We start from the raw sequence: 24,055 nt of genomic DNA, 5'->3' as shown, positions 1-24,055 counted from the left end.
AACATCTCTGAGCCTCAGTTTTCTCATCCATAAAATGGGGATAGCTATAGTACCTACCTCGTCAGAACTACATACCTGGCACATGGTGAGCAGTTAATAAATTGTAGCTGGTTGTTAATAGTATCGCAATCAGCCCTCTTGGAAGACAAGCAAGATTGAGGTGCTTACATGTTGCCTAGAGGTAGTGCTTGTTTGGGCAGGTCAACATCACCCACACAACGGTTTTGTACTTTGGGTGCACGTCCTCTGGATAGACAGTAGTACCCCCTAGTCCACAGTTTCAGTTTCCATGGTTTCAGTTACCCACCGGCAACTGCTGTCCAGAAATATTAAATGGAAATTTCTAGAGCTAAATAATGCATAAATCCTAAATTGTGTGCCCATCCTGAACAGCATGATGAAATCTTTTGCCATCCTGCCCAGTGCGTGAATCATCCCTCTGTCCAGCATATGCACGCTGTCTAGGCTACCTGGCCATTAGTATAAGAAAAAACATAGTATATATAAGGTTCAGTACTGTCAGTGGTTTCAAACATCCACTAGGAGTCTTGGAATGTATCCCCCACAGATAAGTACATGGGTCCTTCACAGGACATTGAGGCTGTACTCTACCAGAATGTCAAGATGGGGTTGTGTGAGGAGAGCCATGGCCTGAGAGGCAGGAGTTGGGACCCATCCTAACTTTATCACCAACTCTTTGTACGACCTTGACCAGTTAGCTTCCCAACTCAGAGGTTCCATTGCCTTTAGTGACTTGGGCAAATTGGACCAGACCAGTGGATCCCAATCTCGGTTCCACTATGGAGTCCTTTTGCTACCTTTTCCCCTTCTATGGATCCTGTATTTTAAAAGATTTTTATTAAATAGAAATTGACTTACTCATTTTTTTTTTAAATGGAGGTCCTGGGGATTGGACCCAGGACCTCCTGCATGCTGAGTATGCACTCCACCACTGAGATACACCCAGCCCCTGACTGACTCATGTTTTTAAATCAGAATAGAAAACTGCTGATCAGATTAAGGAAAAAATTAAGTAATTAACCACCTAACGAAACGCAATTTTAACCAAAAGGGACAAAAATTATTTTTGCCTTAAGGTAAATTTACAGTTTTTGAAGATTTTTTTTAATATGCAAAAGAACAAGGCCACCCTGTAGTACATGCACAGAGTCCTAGAATTTGAAACGTCAGAATTTAATGATATCCAATCTCCTTTCCAGCTCTGAAATTCTCTCTGTCCTGTAACATAATTCAACTGTTGTCAGTGATTACAGAACTTCACTTTACAACATAGTGTTGGTTTCACTCATGATTTCGTTTGATGCCAACTTGTTGGGCAGAAATGCAACACCTCATTATGGCCTTGTTCTCAGAGGGAAATACGATCTGCTTCAAGGGTGCAGGTATATGTTTGTGGTGAAAGAATGACACGTTCAACTACATGTTACCTGCTGGGCCCAGAGAATTCCAGGGAGAAGGTTTCGGGAGGCTGGGGGCTTGCAGTGGGCCCTGAAGCTTGAGGGTGTTCTGAGTCCCCTGGGACCCTGCACCCATGGTGCCTCCCCATCTGACAACTGTTGGTTCTCCCCCTAAATGGACTTGCTATCAGTACTCTTACGGCATGTAAACTCATACTGACACACAAATCCAGGAGTAAGCCTGGGAAGCAGGAACCCTTATAACCAAATCTCATCTTCCCAGTGCTCAGGGAACCAAAGTTTTCTCCTTTGGAACATCATCTGCAAACAGCTTAAGGAAGACATCGCCCAGGACTTTCCCATTAACAGCCGTGTCTGTGCACGTGGGTGCCATGGACTGAGCAAGGCTGCAGCTCTGAAGAAGAGCCTGCAGAGAGGCCAGTATGATTTTATTTAAGTTTTTCAACAACAGCCTTGTGAGGTGACTATTGTTATAATTCTGATTTTACAGATGGTGAAACCCAGTACCGGCCTCCCAAACCAACACCCTCTTTACGCAGTTGGTGCTTGTCTGTCGGGACTGGGGGGATTCTGATAGCGAGGGAGCAAGGGGGCCAGTCAGCAGGTCCCTAGCTCCCCCCGAAGTCTCCGTAGAAGAGCTACCATGTGTTATGTGTTTTGTCCTCACTGCTAACACCTCCCTTCTCCTCCCTCTCCAGGTTGACTCAGCACTGGCCCAAGCTGGTCCTCAGAAAAAGGAGGATCATCACCTGCCTTGAAGCAGAAAGGATGATGCCACACCTACCTTCTCTCCACCTCTCAGGAGCCCTGCCCCCTTCCCTTACTCCACATGGAATTTTTTAAGAAATTAGTGAGGTGAGATCTTTTCACCATTCCACTCAAAAAAGAAAAAAAAAGTAGGCTCAACATCATAAGTCAACAGGGAGTACAATTTAAAACCACAGTGAAACCGTTTACACATTTGTTATAATGGTTGATGTGAAATGGATGGAAGAGATCTGTCGAGGTTGGTGAGATATGAGCGGCTGGAAGTCAAACGTTGCTGGTAGGAGTGTGAACGAGTATAACCCCTCGCGACATTATTTGCCATAGCAACTTGATCAAAACATATGCCTGCCTTAAGACCCAGAAAATCCACTCCAGGGCATATACCCAACAGAAAGCCGTGCTTACCTACACCAAAGACCTGCACACGAATAGTCACAGCAGCACCTTTCACTAAAGTCCAAACTGGAAGCTAATCCAAATGCCCATCAACAGGTGAATGGATAAGCAAAACTGCAATATTCATGCAATGAAATACTACTCAGCTTTAAAAGGGACGGACTGCTAATATATACAACAGGGATGAACCTCAGAAGCATGCCTAGTGAGAGAAGCCAGACACAAACAGGTACATGCTGCTGGTTTCCATTTATATGAAGTTCGAAAGTAGGCAAAACTGACCTATGGTGATGGTGGTTAAACTAGTGGTTATCTCAGGGACGACTCGAAGGAGTCTGCTAGGGAGTGGAAATGTTCTCTCTCTTGAACAGGTGGTTGGTTATATGGGTGTATACATAAAAATCTGAGTTAAACTCTTAGGAGTTTTTGAGGGGGGAGGGTATAGCTCAGTGGTAAAGCACATGCCTAGCATGCACAAGGTCCTGGGATCAATCCCTAGTACCTCCATTAAATACATAAATAAACCTAATTACCTGCCCCCGACCAAAAAACCACTTAGGAGTTGTTTCAACATTACTGTATATAAGCTAAACCTCAACTAAAATATATAGTGAAACATAGGAATGAATATATAGATACATAATATTAATGTATATAAATACAGGAGCTGAGCCACCCAGGAATTAAGTCGATTTGTGGGAGTCCCGGTCCCCAGTTCTCTGCTATCCCTCTCTCTTCTCTGCTCTGCACCAGGCCCCTCCCTGTGATCTTCCCAGACTGTACATGACTGCAGTCCAGACCCTGAACGACCAGGCCCAGAGGACAGCAAGCAAAGAACCTGTGTTCCCTGTGTTCCTGCTCTTTGGCCCTCTGTCCTAATTAGACCCAGGACCAATATTTACCTTTCATACTGCAAACAGGAAGTGGGGGAGGGACAGGAGCAGGGCTGGGCAAGGGGTAGCCTGGGGCCATCAGCCACTCCAGGCCTGGATCTGGGTAGACGGGCAGGGGGAGAGGGAGGGCCCTGCCATGGAGACCTGGGGATTTGAGCTGCCCCTGTTCCCAGGCTGGCCGCAGGTCCTGGTCAGTGAGAGAAAGCAGACCAGAGGCCATAGAGGCCCTGGACCTGGCTCCTCCTCCAGGCAACAACCACACACAAACACACCCCATGGTTCCCAGATGGGAAAAAGAGGGAAGTAGGCCCCTCTATCTGTGGCTGAGAGGCTGGGGCAAATGTTGGCTGTCCCTGCCCAGTGTGTCTTGGGACAGGGTGGCACTCTCATCTGGCCACACTCTTGCCTCCATTTTCTCATGTCTGTAATGTGGTGATTACACAAACCTCCCCACTGGTTTAGGTTTATATAGCTACTGATTATTAAGCTCTTAATATATATTCACAATCTCCTTTAGTCCTCACAAAAAAGTACTCTTCCCATTGTACAGATGAGGAAACTGAGGCACATGGAGCTCAAAGCAGCTATCACTGTGTGTTAGGATTGGAAGGCGTCTCAGGAAGATCTTGTGACTCTGCTGGCCCAAGTTGGCCGGTGTTTCAGGAAGGGAAGGGCTGGATGATGGTGTTTCCGCTGGTCTTTGTGACTTCCTCGCAGACCATCCATCCCTGGCCCCAGGAGGACCTGCCATCCCAGATGGCGGGGGCGGACCATCTAGCCACTTGTCCCCACGGCCCTGACCCGCTGACCTCTGCCTCCTGGCTGATTTCTTCATGTTGGTTCAACATTAACCCAGAGGGATCAGGACTAGCCCTCAGAGTGCTGGGAGCCGACACACTATGGCGCACGTCCGAGGCCTGTGGCTACCTGGCTGCCTGGCCCTGGCTGCCCTGTTGAGCCTTGTGCATAGCCAGCATGGTAAGGGGGTCCTGGAAGCTGGGACAGACTGGCAGACTGGGATCTGGGCTGGGGTCTCCTGGCTCAACAGAGAACACAGGGCCAGCCCCTAGGTGGGTCTCAGCTTATTATGTCCAGTTTAGGGAAAGAGCCAGGTGCTCAGGGCTGGATGGGCAGTGACTGCTTCTCTCTTGCAACTCCCATGGGGAGTGCGCTGGGGTGGCCTATGAAAAGGGGGGAGCTAGTGGGCTGTCGTTAGCAGCCTCATGGGTCCTGCCACCATCCTGGACCCACTCTTTAGGAAGCCAGCAGGCAGGCCAGGCTTGCTTCCAGCCCCCTTGGTGGCCAAGACAGCCTGGATCCCTGAGGCCCCTGTCCCACGCCCCTCCTACTGCAGTGTTCCTGGCCCCCCAGCAAGCACTGTCGCTGCTCCAGCGGGTCCGTCGTGCCAACAGAGGCTTCCTGGAGGAGCTGCGGGCGGGCAACCTGGAGCGAGAGTGCGTGGAGGAGCAGTGCAGCCGCGAGGAGGCCTTCGAGGCCCTGGAGTCTCCCAGCGCCACGGTGAGGCCCTGGTGAGGGAGGGCCGGGGATCCCTCCAAGTGGGCCCAACTGCAGGAACACAAAGGAGGGGAGCGAGGAGCATCACAGCTCTTTGTTGAGAACTTAACTTCATCTCTGGGCCCCGTTTCACCAGGAGGTTCTGACCCCTGGGCTGTGTCAAGGTCATAGGGTCCCCTGAGGCTCCAGGACATCGGGGAGCCTCCTCAGTCTTCTGTCTATGTCGGGATCTTGGGAGCCCCGGGCTCTGGCCGCCTGGCCTCTCAGCTTCAGCTTTGCTGCTACTTCTGTGCTACTTCTTGGGAGGTGGGTCTCTGGTGTGGCCCAGAGCCCTGGGTCTAGACCTCAGTGTTCCAGGAGCCCTGGGCAGCCCTCCCCTTCCCCGGGGCTCTGCCTGGGCCCCTCTTCTCCCGTCTGCCCCACCGGGAGAATCCCTTTCAGTCCTGGCCCAGAGCCAGGGAGGGGGTGGTGTGGGGTGCTCCCCTCCGCAAATTCTTTTCTCCTCAGTGTGCTTCGGCTTTTGGAAACAAAAGTAAGAAACTCTGCCACACACCTCCCCAGAACCTGCCCCCTGCATGACTGGGATAAGGGAAAGAGGAGAGTGTGAGGAGAAGACATGAAGTTTACTAAAAGAAAAACAAACAAACAAACAAACAAACAAAATAGGATCCTTTCACAGTCTCACTCTCAGCCCTTGTTTTTCAGGATTTGTTCTGGGCCAAGTACACAGGTGAGCTCTGGGGAGGGTTTGCTCCAGGCAAGGAATCCTGGGGACCTCAGTTAGAGGATGTTCCACCCTAGAGAATCTTCTGGTTCATCCAATCATCCATCCCTCCACCCACTCCTCTTTCCCTCCTTCCTTCCTTTCATCCATCTGTCTGCCCATCTTTCTGTTTCTGAATGTTGTCCCACCCACCCTTTGCTGGAGCCTGTCCTATCCCTGCCGCAATTTCAGTCATGTTTCTGGGTCTTTTCCAGCTTGTGAGTCGGTGAGGAAACCTCGAGAAAAGCTCATTGAATGTCTGGAAGGTGAGGAACTCATGTGGGGTCTGGGGGACAGGATATGAGGGGACAGCCTGGGAGAAGAGGAGAGTAGAGGCAGGTTAGGAGCTGTGGTCTGGCGGTGGTGGCCTCTAGCATCTGACATTGCCATTTTGCTCCTCCCGTCAAGGATGTGTCTTTGCACCTGGCTCTGTGCCTGGGCATTAGTAAGATGATTAATGTTGGAGGAACATGAATGAATGAATGGATAATGAATTCATGTTTAAGGCCTCATTGTCATCCAAGTCCCTGTCCATGCCAGTCAGTCTGCCCCATATCCCCCAGGCAGAGCTCTCGTGATGTCACATTCATTCTCCAAAACCGTGAGTGGCTCCCCATTGCCCCCAGAGTAAGTCACAGGCTTCTTACTTCTTAGCCTGGTGAACTTGACAGATTTTGGCCTTAACCTTCCCTTCTTTTTTTTTTTTTTTAATATTCTTTTTATTGAATTACAGTCATTTTACAATGCTGTGTCAAATTCCAGTGTAGATCACAATTTTTCAGCCATACATGAACATATATATATTCATTGTCACATTTTTTTTCGCTGTGAGCTTTAACCTTCCCTTCTAGCCTTATCTCCCATTGCACCAACCCTGAACCCAGACCCCCAGCTACGGTGACAGCAAGTGCTTCCCTAAAAATGCCAAGGTGTTTCTACTTCCTGGCCCTTGCTTACATTGTCATCTTCCCCTGGTGTAACCATCCCTGCTTGCTGAAAGCCTCCCTATCCTTCAAGGACTAGTGCGAATACCACCATCTTGCTGAGCATTCAAGTGGCATCTCCCCTCCTCCACAGCATTCTGAATACACCTTTACTGTGACAGTAGGCCCCCTGACATGGAAATCTTTAATCAGTGGCCATAAATAACTTATTCAATAGACATTTCACTAAATCCCTATGTACCAAGCACTATGTGGAGTGCTGGGGATTTTAAGAGAATCAAGGAGCACACACTCTCAAAGGGAAACAAAAGTACAAAATATCAAAGTAATTGCTGCAAAAGTTCTGTTCCAGATGCCAAGAGAATGCCAAGAGAGGGAGCATTTAGTTTGCTGGCAGAATCAGGGACAGCTCCCTAGAAGAACAAGAGTTTTTCCTGAACAAACAGGAGAGCATTCCAAGGCAAAAGAAATAGCACGTGCAAAGGCCTTAAGTCATGAGGAGCTAACAGAACAGGTAGACCAAGGCCACGTTGGAAGGACCTTGTTCACTTTTTCATTCTGCTGGCCACTGAATATAAGCTCCATAAGGGCAGGGACCTACCTTGACTGTGACTGTCTGATTCATTGCCATGTCCTTAGTTCCTGGCATGATGCCTGTCACATGGGTGTTACACAGCGGGTACTCAGTGACTATTTGGTGACTACTGTTAAATGGCAGTTGTAAACTACCATGTGCAGAGGAGGTGCTGAGTGTATACAGGTTAAGGGTCGTGGACCAGAGGCAGCTTGGAGGGGACGAACAGACAGAGCTTCGCTAGGAGAGATGGGAGACATATCCTCAGGATAAGAAACCTGGACTGGGGTCTCTGCAGGTAACTGTGCTGAAGGTGTGGGCATGAACTACCGAGGGAATGTGAGCTTCACCCGGTCAGGCATTGAGTGCCAGCTGTGGAGGAGTCGCTACCCACATAAGCCAGAGTGAGTGATGGGCAGGCCTGTCTGCCGGCCAGCTGAGAATAAGGGGCGAGGAGACCCTGGGGGTGGGGGTGAGGCCTCTTGCTGAGCAATGTCCTGTTCCAGAATCAACTCCACCACCCACCCTGGGGCTGACCTGCAGGAGAATTTTTGCCGCAACCCAGATGGCAGCATTACTGGGCCCTGGTGCTACACTACGGCCCCCACTGTGCGAAGGGAGGAGTGCAGCATCCCGGTGTGCGGTGAGCTGGCACGATTGGGCGGTCTGTGGCCAAGGCCCTTGGGTCTTCATGGGGCTGGCAGCCAGGGACAGGAACCAAGATCCTGGCTCCCTTCAAGTTGGGGTTAGTTATTTACAACATATTTGGGCTTGTTGGCTAGTGAAGTCATGAGACCAGAGAGTTAGCTTCCAGCCTCCTCTTCTCTTTCCACAGCCTTTACTTCCTTATGATCCAGGCTGTGGCTCAGTCTAAATATGCTTTACTTCCTGCTCAAGGCATTCTTCCCCCCAGGAAGCCCTTTCTAACCATTTCGGTCCATGAGCCCTTTTCTGAGCACCACATAGCAAGCCTCATACAGTCCAGCCCTGTGTGATTCTGTCATTATTATTTCTCATGATGTGTCAGCTAGCTATGGCCACGATAAGGCTGCAAAAACCACAAAAAGCACAAAATCACAATCACAAAAGCTCAGAGACATACACCAATGAGCATTTACTTCTTAGGCATCTGAGGATCAGCTGCGGAGGCTCTGCTGATCTCAGCTGCACTTGCTCATGTGTCTGTAGGGTCCACTGATAAAGGCTGGGCTCGGCCCGGTGGCCCTGCTTCAAACAATGGGTCCAGCTGAGCTTGGCTCATTGTATGGGTGGGTCCAGGTCTGCTCCACAGGTACTCACTGTGGGGGAGCCTAAAAGGCGGTAGTGCCCTGGGGGAAGCTCTTCCCTGAGGATGGCAGAAGTACCAAACAGTGAGCAGAAACACAGGATGTGTCTTCAGGCCCAGGCTCAGAACTAGCACTGTCAGTTCCACCCACGTCCGGTTGGCCAGAGTGAGTCACATGATCAAGGCCAAGGCCAAGAGGTGGAGAAGTACACCTCTGCCTGTAAAGTCACAGGGCAGAGGATGTGACACTAGGCAAGGTTAAACAATTAGGGCCAGTAATTCAATCTACCAAACATGGGTGTCTTTCATGCCTCCCTGTAGGACCTGATGCTGGACCCTGGGCTGATCTTAAAGCTAACTTGCCAATTGTAGAAACAAAACCAGCTACCATTTACCAAGCCCTTGCTCCTTAACACTTATCAATGTTACAGCCATGCTGAAACTGACCTACTGCCCGTGTTGACATTCTCAGTGGATCCCAGCTCTCTTTCTTGCTGTGCCCTTGTGAAAACAGACTCCCTAAGAAACTCCAGGCAGTCCCTACCAATGGATTACAGATAGCCCAGTAGGTGAAACCTGGTTACTATCTCTGGCTTATTATGCACCATACACTTATGCTGTGTATTTTGTTTACATCTCTCAACAATCCTGCAAAAACGCATTAGTAGTCTCTTACAGGCAAGCAGACAGGCTAGGAGAGATTATAAAGACAGCAAGGCAGGATTCACATCCTGTCTGCCTGGCAGCACGTGTGGGCCCACCCACTCTGCTCCCTTGCCTCCTCACCCACCAGGCCAGGGGCGAGTCACTGTGGAGCTGACCCCACGCTCCAGAGGCTCCACAGTGAATCTGTCACCTCCATCGGAAATGTGCGTTGCTGACCGCGGCCGGCAGTACCAGGGGCGGCTGGCGGTGACCGCACAAGGGTCCCCCTGCCTGGCCTGGGCCAGCAGCCAGGCCAAGGCCCTGAGCAAGGACCAGTACTTCAAACCGGAGGTGCCGCTGGTGGAGAACTTCTGCCGCAACCCAGACGGGGACGAAGAAGGCGCGTGGTGCTACGTGGCCGGAGGACCTGGCGACTTTGAGTACTGCGACCTGGACTACTGCGGTGAGAGGGCAGGGCAGGGGGTCTGAGACAGAGGACACAACCTGGAGGGAATAACAAGAACAGGGCCTTCCCTGATGTAAGGCTACCACGTATGCAGCGAGTGCGTTCATGACAGCCTGGCTAACCAGGTGGGGGGTCATCCTAGCCCCGTCTTACAGCTGAGTAAAATGAGGCCGGAAGGTTTGGTTCCCTAGTAACCCAGGTGCTCTTAACTTCTATACCAAATGGCCTCCGTGGCCGGCTGGGGGTTTGGGTAAGGAATGGCCGGCCCCTGCCCCACCCTAGCCCACCTCAACTGGTGTCTGGGTTCCTGCAGAGGAGCCGGTGGAAGAGGAGGTGGGAGAAGGGCTGGACGAGGACCCGGATGCGGCCATCGAGGGACGCACCACCGCGGAGGAGTTCCAGGCCTTCTTCAATGAGAAGACCTTTGGCGCCGGGGAGGCAGGTGAGGCGGCGGGCGGAGGGGCGCGGGGCTGCGGGGCTGCGGGGCTGCGGGGGCGGGGAGCTATGCTGGGCTCCTCACAGTCCCGCTTGCTCTGCAGACTGTGGACTGCGGCCTCTGTTCGAGAAGAAGGGGGTGCAGGACAAAACGGAAATGGAGCTTTTGGAGTCCTACATCGAGGGGCGCATCGTGGAGGGTTGGGACGCCGAGATTGGCCTGGCGCCCTGGTGCGTGCTGCCTGCCCCCAGCCGCCCCCAGCCGCCCCCAGCAACCCCCAGCCCTCCGCCCTGGGAGACGTCTCCATCCGCGCCACAGATAATGTTAGCCCAGCACCGACATCTCATCGAATCCTCACAGCCGCCTTTTGAGATTGGGCTTGTTACTTCAACGGTGCAGTAGGGGAAGCTAAGGCTCAGAGCGCTTAAGTGACTCGCCTTAGCGGTGCTGCCGATGAATGGGTCCCACAGCAGGACTTCAGTCCAGTTCTTCTGACTCCAGAGCTGTGCCAAGCTGTGTGAACTCTGGCCTGAAAGAAGCTTGATCTGAGGGGGGTGGTGTGTGCAGAAAGTTAGAGGGAGTCCCTCTGTGTGACATGGATGCCCTGGTCCCCAAGGGCGGCCAGGTCAAGCTGGGGTCTGGGCCCAGCAGGTAGCTTTGTTCAGTTCCTAAACCTGGAGTTTTCTGCTTGTCGGGCCTGTGGAGGGGCAGCCACCCCACCTCCTAATGCTTCCTGCTTCTTCTCCCAGGCAGGTGATGATTTTCCGGAAGAGTCCCCAGGAACTGCTGTGTGGGGCCAGCCTCATCAGTGACCGCTGGGTCCTCACCGCTGCCCACTGTCTCCTGTACCCACCTTGGGACAAGAACTTCACTGAGAATGACCTTCTGGTGCGCATTGGCAAGCACTCCCGCACCAGGTACAGAAGTGGGGGCCCGTGGGCATCTGGAAGAGGTCTGAGTCCTCCAGTGTGACTGAGGGGCTCTGGTGGCTCTAGGGCATGTGAGATATGTCTGTACGTCTCCCACAGTAGAAAACCTAGCAGTCTCTCCTGTAAAGTCTGTTTGGCTACACCCTGACTGAGCCTTGGATCTGGCGACAGAGAAACTAAATTTTTTTGTAGAGAGCAAAACCCTAGCCTGCCTCTAGCATCTTTCCGGGCACCAGGACATGGCCCATCTGTGATCTCTGAATTGAGGCTGTTTGCATCAAGGCCTACAGCCTGTGTCCCTGCCCCTACCTGCCTGGGCTGTTTGATCCCAAAGCCCTGTGCAACTTCAGGCTGGGAGGAAGCTGCCAAGGCAGGAGCCAGCCCTCTCCCCTCACTGGGGGACCGCTGGGTACCCCGACTCCCAGATCCTGAGCACTGGCAGTTTCCTTTCTCAGAGAACTGGCTGCCCCTTGTTGGGCGGCCTACAGCTTCTCCTTTTCTCTGCCGGGGTCTGCACAGGTATGAGCGAAACATTGAGAAGATCTCCATGCTGGAAAAGATCTACATCCACCCCAGATACAACTGGAGGGACAACCTGGACCGGGACATCGCCCTGCTGAAGCTCAGGAAGCCCATCACCTTCAACGACTACATCCACCCTGTGTGCCTGCCTGACAAGGAGACAGCAACCAAGTGGGGTGGCCAAGGGGGGCGGTGGGGAGGGGGGCAGCCGGGGTTCGGGGGAGCCACCAGGGGGTGTGGCTGGGGGGCTGGTGGCTGAGGGGGTCTGGGCTGGATTCTGGGCCTGACTCTGACACTCTGCAGCCTTGCCGGAGTTCCTTCCCTTTTCCAGGCCTCAGTGTCTTAGAGTAAACCCCAGAGTTCTTGCTTTGGTGTTTTACATTCAGGCCTCTAAGGGATAGTGTTGGGGCCTGGAAGCTCCTAGACAGGTTGGTTCTCACTCAGTCCTTCTCCCCTCCCTAAAGGTTGCTCCACGCTGGATACAAAGGGCGGGTGACGGGTTGGGGCAACCTGAGGGAGATGTGGACAACCAGCATTGGTGAGGTGCAGCCCGGCGTCCTGCAGGTGGTGAACCTGCCCATCGTGGAGCGGCCGGTCTGCAAGGCCTCCACCCGGATCCGCATCACTGACAACATGTTCTGTGCCGGCAAGTCCCCTGGGCGTGGCTGGGCAGGTGGGAACAGCAGGGCCTCGGGTTCGCGGGATTGAGACCTGTTAAGAGCACAGGCCTGGGTTCAAGTCCTGGCTCCAGTCACTTACAAGTCATGTGACTTTGGGCAAAGTTGCTTCAGCTTGTTGAGGCTGCTGCTTCCTCTGTAAAAAAGGAGATGAAAGCCTCTATCCCATTAGGCTGTGTGAAGGTTAAGCGAGATCGTGTGTCTAAAGTGTTAGGTGTGGTGCCAGTCACTAGTTGTCTGTATACGTGAACCAGATGCCAGCAAGAGGCCACGGGTGGAGGAAAAGTCATTCGTTCGTTCAGTCATTCAGCAAGTATTTACTGAGTGCCCACGATGGTCCAGGCACTATTCCAGGGACTCGAACAGACAATGCCTGTGTCTTCAGAGAGCTTCCTTCCTAGAAGGAGGGAGTATCAATAAACATCTAGAATAGCAATCCCTGTTGGGAGAAAAATGAAGCAGAGTAAGGGAGAGAGAGGTGGGAGCGGGGGAGATCTAAATAGAGTGTTTGGAGAATGCTGGACAAGGCCTCCCTGAGAAGTGATGTTTGAGCAGAGACTAGAAGACATGGAGGAGTGAGCCAGTCCAGGGGCCACTCCAGACTGTGGGGAAAGCAGGTGCAAAGACCTTGAGGTGGACACATGCTTGGCATGTCTGAGGAACAGCAGGGAGGCCTGTGTGGCTGGAGTGCAGTAAATACAGGAAGGGCAGCATTGGATGAGGGGAGGGAGGTGGGCAGGCAGAGGATGGGTACTTCCTTTAGGGCCTTGAAGGACTTTGGCTTTTGTTGAGATAGGATGTTATTGGAGAGTTTGGGACAGCTGAATAAATGGCCTAACTTAGTTAAAATTATTTGTAGAACTTTAGTGTAATTTCAGACTCACAGAAAAGTTGCAAAAATACAAAGAATTCCTTTATACTATCATCCAGATTCTGTCCCCCCTTTCATACACAGTTTATGAATAAATTGTACATATGTTGCCTTTTAACCCATATGCTTAAATATTTCCAAAAAAAAGGATGGTCTCTGCCATAACCACAATACATTTATTAAATTAAGAAATTAATATTAAAAAATTAATAATGATAAAATACCTTTAGCTAATTTGTAGACTTTATTCACATGTTTTCCAGTTGTCTAATTACTGATGTCTTTTTTAGCAAAAGAAAGAAAAGTGTTTTTCCCATTCAGATCCAGTCAAGGATCACACTTTGTAATTAGTTGTCAGTCTTTGTCTTTCATGACTTTGATGTATTTGACAAGTGTAGGCCAGTTATTCTGTAGACTGGCCTCAGTTTGGGTTTGTCTAAGGTTTCCTAATGATCAGATTCAGGCTAAGTGATGTGTCCTTTTCAGGCACATGATTTCTTTGTTCCATAACTGGTGAGATTAACTCTGATTTCTTAGTTAAGGTGGTGTGTGCAACTGCCAGGTTTCTCACTGTAAAGTTCTGCTTTTCTCTTTGAGACAAATATCTTGTGAGGAGAAAGTTTGATACTTTCTATACTGTTTCTCATCAAACTATTCTCCTAACTATGGTGGCTGCCAAATGGTGATTTTCTAATTCTGTCATTCCTTCTACATTTATTAGTCATGGGTCCTTATTTTATTCTGTGTTATAATTTGTTACTATCATTATTTTAATATTTAAATTATCCCAGGTTTGGCCAGTGGGAGTCCCAGCTTCTGTGATTTTGGAGGTGTGACTTTTGGAGATGTCCTGTCAATCTCTGAGTACTTTCTTACTTTCAGCATAGCAAGATGTTCTAGGTTCATTCTAGTTTCCTTCTAGTGGAGGATGGTAGTTAGAAACCAAGATCTGGGTGCTAGGTGTGCACGTTGTTACTGGGGTGTCATTGCTCCTAGGCCCTCTCAGCAGACATAACTAGAAAATATGTGTATTATGCATATACCAACATCTATATCTGTTTTTCTTTCTATTTATCTGTCTAAAACCGTGAGTTGATACTGAAACCTCCCATTGCAATGCAACAGGATTAATTTTAGCTTCTTCCTTTCCACAATTGTAACTCTCTCTGTTGCCAGTGAGAAGTCTGACTCCCGTTATCTGTAATATCTTTACTTATTTGATTAATACTAAATATAGTTTCAGAATCACTCATCCATAGCTGTGAAAAAAATCCTACAAACTAGAGTTCAGCATTTCTTCACAGTTGTTCTTGTTTTTAACCTGAAGATATTAGCAATACTGTGTCTAAAAGTAACTTGGGTTACTTAAAATACAGTTAGGCTCATTTGTTTCTCCCTTCTCTGTGTTATTTAAAATACAGTTAGGCTCATTTGTTTTTGATTGTGTTCAGTTTTGACTACCCTCCCTCCTATCTTGGTGGTTTTATTTATTTTTGGAGTATAGGCATACCTTGTTTTATTGTGCTTCACTTTATTTATATATTTTTTATTTATTGAACTACAGTTGATTTACAATATTATATTAGTTTCAGGTATATAACAAAGTGATTCAATATTTTTATAGATTATACTCCATTTAAAGTTATTACACAGTAATGACTGTGTTTTCCTGTGCCATATAATATATCCTGTTGCTTATTTATTTTATACATAATAGTTTGTATCTCTTAATTCCCACCTCTGCTTTGCTTCTCTTCCTTCCCTCTCCCCACTGTTCTCTGTATCTGTGAGTTTGTTTCTTATTATAGTCATTCGTGTTTTATTTTTTAGAGTCCACATATAAGTGATAAAACAGTGTTTGTCTTTCTCTGTCTGACTTTTTTTTTTAATGGTATTGGGGGAGTAATTAGGCTTGTTTATTTATATATTTATTTTTAAATGGAGGTACTAGGAATTGAACCCAGGATCTCATGCATGCTAAGCACTCACTCTACCACTGAGCTACACCCTCCCTCTTCTGTCTGACTTATTTCACTAAGTATAATATCCTCCATGTCCATCCATGTTGTTGCAAATGGCAGAATTTCATTCTTTTTAATGGCTGAGTAATATTTCATTGTATGTACATGTCATATCTTCTGTATTCATTCATCTATTGATGAACACTTAGGTTTTTGCTTTGCTTTATTGCCCTTCCCAGATACTGCATTTTTTTTTTTTTTACAAATTGAAGGTTTGTGGCAATCCAATGTTAATCAGGACCATTTTTCCAACAGCTTTTGTTCACTTCATGTCTCTGAGTCACGTTTTGGTCATTCTTACAATATGTCATGTTTTTCATTATTATTATATTTATTATGGTGGTCTGTGATCAGTGATCTTTTTTTTTTAACATTTTTTATTGATTTATAATCATTTTACAATGTTATGTCAAATTCCAGTGTTCAGCACAATTTTTCAGTCATTCATGGACATATACACACTCATTGTCACATTTTTTTCTCTGTGAGTTATCATAACATTTTGTGTATATTTCCCTGTGCTATGTGATCAGTGATCTTTGATGTTACTATTGTAATTGTTCTGGGGCATCGTGAACTGTGCCCATATAAGATAGCAAACTTAATAAATGCTTTGTGTGTTCTGACTGCTCCACCAAACCCTTCGTTCTCCCATCTCTCTCCCTTTCCTTGGGCCTTCCTATTCCCTGAGACACAACAATGTGGAAATTAGGCCAATTAATACCCCTCCAATGGCCTCTAAGTGTTCAAGTGAAAGAAGAATCGCATGTCTCTCATTTTAAGTCAAAAGCTAGAAATGATTAAGCTTAGTGAGGAAGGCATGTCAAAAGCTGATAGGCCAAAAGCTGGGCCTCTTGTGCCAAACAGTTAGCCAAGCTGTGAGTGGAAAGTTCTTGAAGGAAATTAAAAGTGTTCCTCCAGTGAACACATGAATGATAAGAGCAAAACAGCCTTATTGTTGATATGAAGAAAGTTTTAGTGGTCTGGATAGAGGATCAAATCAACCACAACAGTCCCTCAAGCCAAAAGTTTGAGGCTAGCAGAGGCTGATTCATGAGGTTTAGGGAAAGAAGCTGTCTCCATAACATGACAGTGCCAGGTGAAGCAGCAAGTTATCCAGAAGATGTAGTTCGGATAAACCATGAAAATGACTATACTAAACCACTGATTTTCAGTGTAGACAAAACAGTCTTATATTGGAAGAAGATGCCATCTAGGACTTTCACATTTGGAGAGAAGTCAATGCCTGGATTCAAAGCTTCAAAGGACAGACCGGTTCGCTTGTTAGGGCCTAATACAGTTAGTGACTTGAAATTGAAGCCAGTGTTCATTTCCCATTCTGGAAGTCCAAGGGCCCTTTAAAATTATGCTAAATCTGCTCTCCTTGTGCTCTATAAATGGAACAACAAAGCCTGGATGAGAGCACATCTGTTTACAACACAGTTGACTGAATATTTTAAGCCCACTGTTGAGACCTACTGCTCAGAAAAAAAAGATTTCTTTCAAAATATTAATTCTCATTGACAATGCACCTCGTCACCCAAGAACTCTGATGGAGACATAAAGGTTAATGTTTTTTTCATGCCTACTAACACAGCATCCATTCTACAGACCTTGGGTCAAGAAGTAATTTCAATTTTTAAGTCTTTTTTTAAAAAATAATATTAATTAAATTTTTTTCTTTTTTGCTTTATTGTTATTTATTTATTTATTTTTAGGGGGTAGGTAATTAGGTTTACTTATTTTTTTAGAGGAGGTGCTGGGGATTGAACCCAGGACCTTGTGTATGCTAAGCATGTGCTCTACCACTTGAGCTATACCCTCCCCACCTCAATTTTCAAGTCTTATTATTTAAGAAATACATTTCATAAGGCTGTAGCTACCATAGATAGTGATTCCTCTAATGGATCTGGGCAAAGTCAATTGAAAACCTTCTGGAAAGGATCCACCATTCTAGATGCCATTAAGAACATTCGTGATTCATGGGAAGAGGTCCAAATATCAGCGTGAACAGGACTTTGGAAAAAGTTGATTCCAATCTCCATGGATGACTTTGAGGGGCTCAAGGCTTCCATGGAGGACGTAATTGCAGATGTGGTGGAAATAGCAGAACTAGAATTAGGAGTGGAGCCCTGAGATGTGACTGACTTGCTGCAACCTCATGATAAAACTCTAATGCATAAGGAGTTGCTTCTTGTGGATGAGCAAAGAAAGTGGTTTCTTGAGATGGAATCCACTGCTGATAAAGATGCTGTGAAGATTGTTAAAATGACAGATGTGAAGATTGTTAAAATGACAACGGATTTAAGGTATTACATAAACTTAGTTGGTAAAGCAGCGGTAGAGTTTGAGAGGACTGACTTCTATTTTGAAAGAAGCTCTACTGTGGGTAAAATGCTGTCAAATAACATTGCATGCCACAGAGAAATCGGTAATGAAAAAAAGACCAATTTCAATCCATGTGGCAAGCTTCATTGTTATTTTAAGAAGTTGCTACAGCCACCTCAACCTTCAGCAACCACCACCCTGATCAGTCAGCAGCCATCAACATGGAGGCAAAACCTACCACCAGCAAAAAAGTTATGACTTGCTGAAGGTTCAAATGATGGTTAGCATTTTTCAGCAACAGAGTATTTTTTTATTAAGGTATAGTTGCTGTACAATATAAGGTTTAGGTGTACAACATAATCATAGTTTTAAAGCTTATGTTCCATTTAGTTATTATGAAATATTGGCTATAGTCCCCATGTTGTACAGTATATCCTTGTAGATTATTTATTTTATACATAGTAGTTTGTATGCAACAAAGTATTTTTGAATTAAAGTATGTATGTATTTTTTCACATAATGCTGTTGTACCCCTAATAGACTACAGTATGCTGTAGACATAACTTTTATATGCCAGGAAACCAAGAAAGTCATATGACTCGCTTTATTGTGGTGGTCTGGAACAGAACCCACGTATATCCAAGGTATGCCTGTATTAACATGGTCCAAAAATCAAACTCTTTAAAACAGGTACACTCAGAGAATGACACTTCCCTTTCCCTCCTGTCCTGGTCCCACAGCCTTCCTTTCCCCCCCCACTTCCAGCCAGCCCTGCAGGTCACCAGCCTCAGTAGTTGGTAGTTTATTCTTTCAGTGTTTCTTTTTGTACAGAGAAGCAGACACATGTATATTTTCTTACTTCTCCCTTTTCACAGACAGAGTAACACAGTATAGATACTCTTTTGTACTTTGTTTTTTTCACTTAATGTATCTTGGACTTTCATTCCTTTTTGGTTAGAGAGCTTTTCCTTATTAAAAACAATTTTATAGTCATATTATGTGGATGTATGATAGTCTATTCAGCCATTTCCTGTGTATGGGCATTTAGATTTCCAGTATTTTGTAACTGAACATCTTTTTATATGTTTAATGACTATTTTTATATAATTTTTTGTGAAAGCCTTCATATTTTTTTGCATATAGTTTTGTCCCTTTCCCGTCATTTTTTGAGTTCTTCATATATTAGTGATATTAGGCTTTTGTTTGTGATATCCTTTGCAAATATTTTCTCCCAGTTTGTTATTTTTTTCCTTTATAATTTTTTGCCATTGAATAAAAAATTTTTTATGGAGCCAGATTTATTAATTCTTTTGTTTTAGTGCACCTAGATTCTGAATCAGAGTTAAAAGAACTTTCCTTGTACCCATGTCATAGAGAAATTCACTTGTGTTTTCTCGCAGTACTTGGTTTCATTTTTCAACACTTAGATCTCCAAGTCATTTGTTTATTCTTGTGTATGATGCAAGGTATGGATCTAATTTATCTTTTTCCAAATGGCTAGTAAACTGCCTCTACACCATTTAATAAAAATTCTGTCTTTGCCCCAGTGATTTGAGATGTCACTTTGATCACATACTAGGTATCTATGTGTGCTTAAGTCTGTTTCTGGACACCTGATTCTTCTGGTCTGTGGTCTATTCTGTTAAAATGCTGTCTTGTTTTAATTACAGAGGCTCTAGAGTGTTTTCCTGTCTGGTAGGGCTTGTCTTTTGTAGTTTTTCTTTTCCAGTGTTTTCCTGGCAGTTCTTGCACGTTTGTTTTTCCATATGAATTTGGTATCAACTTGTCTAGCTGTATAAAAAAAGCTGGTGATATTTTTATTGGGATTATGTTAAATTTATAAACTAAATTAGGGAGAACTGACATCTTTTGGATTTTAAGCTATTCTATCCAAGGACAAGAAATGTCTTCCCATTTGTTCATGTTTACATTGTATCTCGTGTTGCAATGTCTTCTCTTATGATTTTTTTTTTCTCTTTGGCACCTTATTTTATCTATTTGTGTTTTCTTCCTTATTTTTCTTGAGTAAATTAGCTAGTGGTTGCAAAAAACAAGCAAAAGTACCTAAGAATTTGACTTACTAATTAGGCTTATTATTTTTCTATTCTGTTCCTCATTAATTAATGTTCTGCTTTTATCTTAAATTTTTTTCCCTTATGCTTTCTCATGGTTCATTTTGCTGTTCTCTTTCTAAAAGCTTTTTGAGCTGACAATTTGGTGAGTTAATTAATTAATTATATTCTTTAGTGGTTAATTTATTTTTGATCTTTAATTTTTGCTGAGTAGGGCTACGCATTTTCCTCTGTTCACAGAAAACACTATTTAGTGTGTTTGAATTATCATTTTTTTTTAATTCTGTAATTTCATTGTGTATTTCCCTTTCACTCAAGAGTTGTTTAATAAGTGGTTTTTAAATTTCCAGATGGGAGGACCCTTTGTATTTTGATTTTTCAGTTTTGCTGCATTATGATCCAGAATATGGTTTGTGATATTTCTAGTTTATGGAGCTGTTTTTTTTGAGAGCTGTTTGATCAATTTCCACGAATGCACGTGTGTGTGAGGTGTGGGAGTGTGCTCTCTTTTATCCACGGGTAAAGCTTAGTATATGTATGTATCTGTAAATGTATCTTATCACTTGTTATTTAGGTCATTTATATTCTTACTTATTTTTGGTTCACTTGATCTGTCTTGTACTGAGTTTGGTGTGTCAAATTCTATTATTAATGTATTTGTATCCGTCTCCTTGCATCCCTTATAGTCTTTTACTGTATAAAGGCAGTTATTGTGTTATTTGGTGTAGATATTCATAACAATTGTTCATTGTGAATTGTGGCTTTTAGCCTTAAAAGTGTCTTTCTTTAAATTATTTTAAATTTCAGCTTCACCATCTCTGCTCTCTTTTTATTTCCATTTGCCAGATAAACTTTTGTCCATCCCTTTAATTTTAGCCTGTATGAATCACTCTGTTTTGTCTTATATATAGCATAGTTGGGTCTTGTTTTGTGAATCAAATTAAATATATTTTTGTTTTTTAAAAGGCACGTTAAGCCCATTTGTACTTATTGACATGATTGGTAGAATCAGTATCTCATATGATTTTGTAAATATTATGTATATATGTTTCATTTACTGTGTTTTTTCCATGTGTGATCTTTGCTTTTAAAATAATTTCATATATTTAAGAAGGCTTGCATTTTTGTTCTACTGATTATCTTTGGTATTACGCCTTTTTGAAGTGCCCTTAGCTTCTTACATTCTTTTAATTGTATAGCCAGTCAGTGAGAGTTACCGTCAGTGAGTTTACTTTCCTCTTTCTCTTCTCTTCTCATACTTTGAGTTGCATTTTTTCTACTACTCAGCCATAAAAAAAGAACAGAATTCTGTCATTTCAGACAGAACAGTTTCAGGACAGTTAATCCATCCCTTTGCTGAAGCATTCACCTCTTGGTTGGATGAAGTTTGTCCACTAGTAGATTCTTAAAAAAGGGCTATGAGTATAGAATTTTCTGTAGTCTTGACACCTGAAGATCAGCTTGGTGGGATATAAAATCCATGGTTTACATTTTCCTGCCTTGAATTTTTTGAAAATAGAGCTTTATCATTGCTTGCTTTGTATGTTGTTTTTAAATAACAGTGCATGTTGTTTTTGAATGCCAGTGTAATTCTTTCCCTCTTTGTAAGGTAGTTGATCTTTTTGCTTGGTGGCCTTGAAGGTTTTTAATTCATCTTTGGAATCTAACAATTCTTTAGAATACATCTCAGAGTTGAGTGTTTCAGATCAGTTTTGCCAGTTACCTAGGGGATCTTTTCAATATGTACCTTCAATCTTTTATTTCTGTGAAGTTTTCTTAGACCGTGTTAGACATACTAGTTCTATTCCTTTGCTTTCTTTTTCTTCTTGAGGGACTCATTTCTTTAGCCTAGTTCCATTTTAACCACTCTCTGCTTTTAATTTCTTCCCATCGTTTTATCCATTTATTTTTAAGTTTTGAATTTCTGATTCGTTCTTTTTCACATACCAAAAATTTGCTTGAGGGTATTTAATTCAGTTACTGTTTTCTTCTGTTTCATGGTTGTGTTTTGGGAGAGAATTTTGGTTAGCTGAGGTATTTTTATTCTTCTTTTTTTGGTTTCCTATATTTGTATGGTATCCATTTTGTACATTTGGGGTTATTTACAAGATTCCTAATTTGTAAGTATCTACTTCTTTGCTCTAGTGGACATCTTACCATCCTCATCTCCACGTATGTTTTGATATTAGATGTACAGTTAAGTATATTAAAGTGGTTTGAAGTTTGGGTGTTCTCTCTATCCTAGTTGTGTTGAAAGTGTGTTTTTTGTGTAGCTTTTGTTCTTGCTCTTCATGTTGTTCTGCATTGTTTGTAGAGGGTACGTGGGGATATTTGGATAAAGGCAACTGCCATTATTCTCTGCTACCTGTAAGCCTAATGTGTTTTTAAGTCATTCTGCCTGTTGGCTGGAGAATGGATTGTAGGCGGCAAGGAAAAAGTAGAACTGGGGAGACTAGCGGTCCAGGGAAGAAGTGTATGTGGCGGGACCAGGTGCAGAAGCAGTGGGGAGTGCTTGGGTCTGGCATACATGTTGCAGACAGAGCTGACAAGAGTTGCTAAAGGATTGGGTGTGTGGGGTGAGGAAATGGGAAGACTCAAGGGAGACTGGAAGGAGTCAAGTGGACACTTGCCAGCGGTATCTCTTGAAGGGGAAAGTGGCTGGAGTATGAGCTCTACCCTGAGTACTGCTATTCTCTCTCAAGGTTACAAGCCTGATGAAGGGAAACGAGGGGATGCTTGTGAAGGCGACAGTGGGGGACCCTTTGTCATGAAGGTAGGCTTCTCCAAAGGCCAGGAGTTGGTGGGCAGATCCTTCTACGGTGGGTGAGGAGGGACCTGAGTTTTCAGAAACAACTGCTTGACAGGATAATACTGATACTGCCTTGGACTTGACTGTTGGAAACCCCATGTTTCTTCCTCAGAGCCCCTTTAACAACCGCTGGTATCAAATGGGCATCGTCTCATGGGGTGAAGGCTGTGACAGGGATGGAAAATATGGCTTCTACACACATGTGTTCCGCCTGAAGAAGTGGATACAGAAGGTCATTGATCGGTTTGGAAGTTAGAGGGCCACCCACTTTCTAGGCTCCTCACTACAAAATCACAGAAGCCTATCCAGTGAATTATTTTTGTGGTTTGTTCCTAAAACTATTGTTCTCAATAAAAGTGACTCTGTCAAAGCGCCTCAGTGCTCCCAGTGCTGGTCATGGGCCTTACTGGACAAACAGGGCCAGCTGAGAGGAAAGACGGCAGCTTGAATTTATTAGCATTTAAAATGTTCCAGGCTTGGGGCTTTAATGGATTATTTCATTTAATCCTTACAAAAGGTAGTAAACTGAGATTTGGAGGAGTACCTTCTCCAAGGTCACATGGCTAAGAAGGGTCAAAGTCTGACCTGAAATATGGGAGACACTGAAGCCCATGCTGGTAGCCGCTCTGCTGTGAGGGCTGCGAAGAGCTTGTCCGAGAACCAGAGATGAGGCAGGAGGAAGGGAGGCTAGTGAGGGGGGAATAGTAACATCTTTCTATTTACCTCAAACTTCCTCAGTCCCTACATCCTTCCTCAGGTTATTAAAATATCAGATTTATGTCCCCCGAAGGCTCATACTTTGAGAATACTGTGGGTTGTGGTTCAGAGTAAGGACCTTAGTGCCAGACTGCCTGGGTTCACAGTCCAGCTCCAACCTTAAAAGGGATAACCATGGCTAAGTCACTTGACCCCCCGAGGCTGTTACCTGGTGTATACGATGTATGTAATGACATGACTTGCCAAATAAGGTTTTGAGGATTCAGTGAGGTCACTAGGGTAGTGTACTTAGCAAAATGCCTGGTACCTGGTCAGCTTTCTGTAAATCACTGCCACTTTTATTCTCACTACTGCCTGGGGTGGTGAAAGTTCCTCTGCTACATCCCACTTCCCCCTCTGGCCCCTGAAATAGCACAGTGGCAGGGTTGTCACCTCCTGGAATTTCTACTCTCTCAGCAGTTATCAGACTTGGGCAATTTGTTTTTCTAAGAAATGGGACCAAGAATATGTATAAGCAGTTCCTTAATGGGTTTGGACAAAGTCTTAAGCGTCAGAACTTTCAAGATGCCCTTTTTTTTTTTTAGGTTTATTTATTTATTTTTAGAGGAGGTACTGGGGATTGAACTCAGGACCCCAAGCATGCTAAGCATATGCTCTACCACTTGAGCTATCCCCTGTCCCCCTCAAGATGCCCTTTGACAGCACATTCTTCTAGGTTACTGCTGGCAGAGGTCACCGGATGGGATGGAGCATGGCTCTGATACATCATTGACCTTGTGTGTAGCTCCAGAGTTTCCAGCTGACCTTGGTGTGTTGCTCTTCCTGCTGGGTGCGTTCATGCCTCAGAGGAACTAGGCACTACAGCCTGTGAGGTGACAGCAGAGTGACAGCGAGTTGCAACTGGTGTGAAGGGCTCACTGCTTGGTGACAGGAGGACTGCTGAGAAGTCTCACCCCTGGGCTTGGAGGGGAGAGTGAAGACTGAA

General features: G+C 45.3%; 1 protein-coding gene across 1 annotated transcript; it reads left to right on the top strand.

Annotated features, from left to right (window-relative positions):
- Positions 1-4,315: 4,315 nt before the first annotated feature.
- Positions 4,316-22,727, top strand: F2 (coagulation factor II, thrombin). Its single transcript, XM_074372073.1, has 14 exons — positions 4,316-4,474; positions 4,851-5,014; positions 5,717-5,741; positions 5,990-6,040; positions 7,591-7,696; positions 7,799-7,935; positions 9,371-9,685; positions 10,002-10,130; positions 10,228-10,354; positions 10,874-11,041; positions 11,573-11,746; positions 12,040-12,221; positions 22,247-22,317; positions 22,466-22,727. The coding sequence occupies exons 1-14, from the start codon at positions 4,396-4,398 to the stop codon at positions 22,607-22,609; spliced, it is 1,872 nt and encodes a 623-aa protein (XP_074228174.1). The 5' UTR covers positions 4,316-4,395; the 3' UTR covers positions 22,610-22,727.
- Positions 22,728-24,055: the final 1,328 nt, after the last annotated feature.

This window comes from Camelus bactrianus, chromosome 10 (genome assembly GCF_048773025.1).
Source record: "Camelus bactrianus isolate YW-2024 breed Bactrian camel chromosome 10, ASM4877302v1, whole genome shotgun sequence".
Lineage (NCBI taxonomy): Eukaryota > Metazoa > Chordata > Mammalia > Artiodactyla > Camelidae > Camelus > Camelus bactrianus.
Note: the sequence above shows the minus strand (reverse complement) of the source record. Positions and strands in the feature narration are given on the sequence as shown.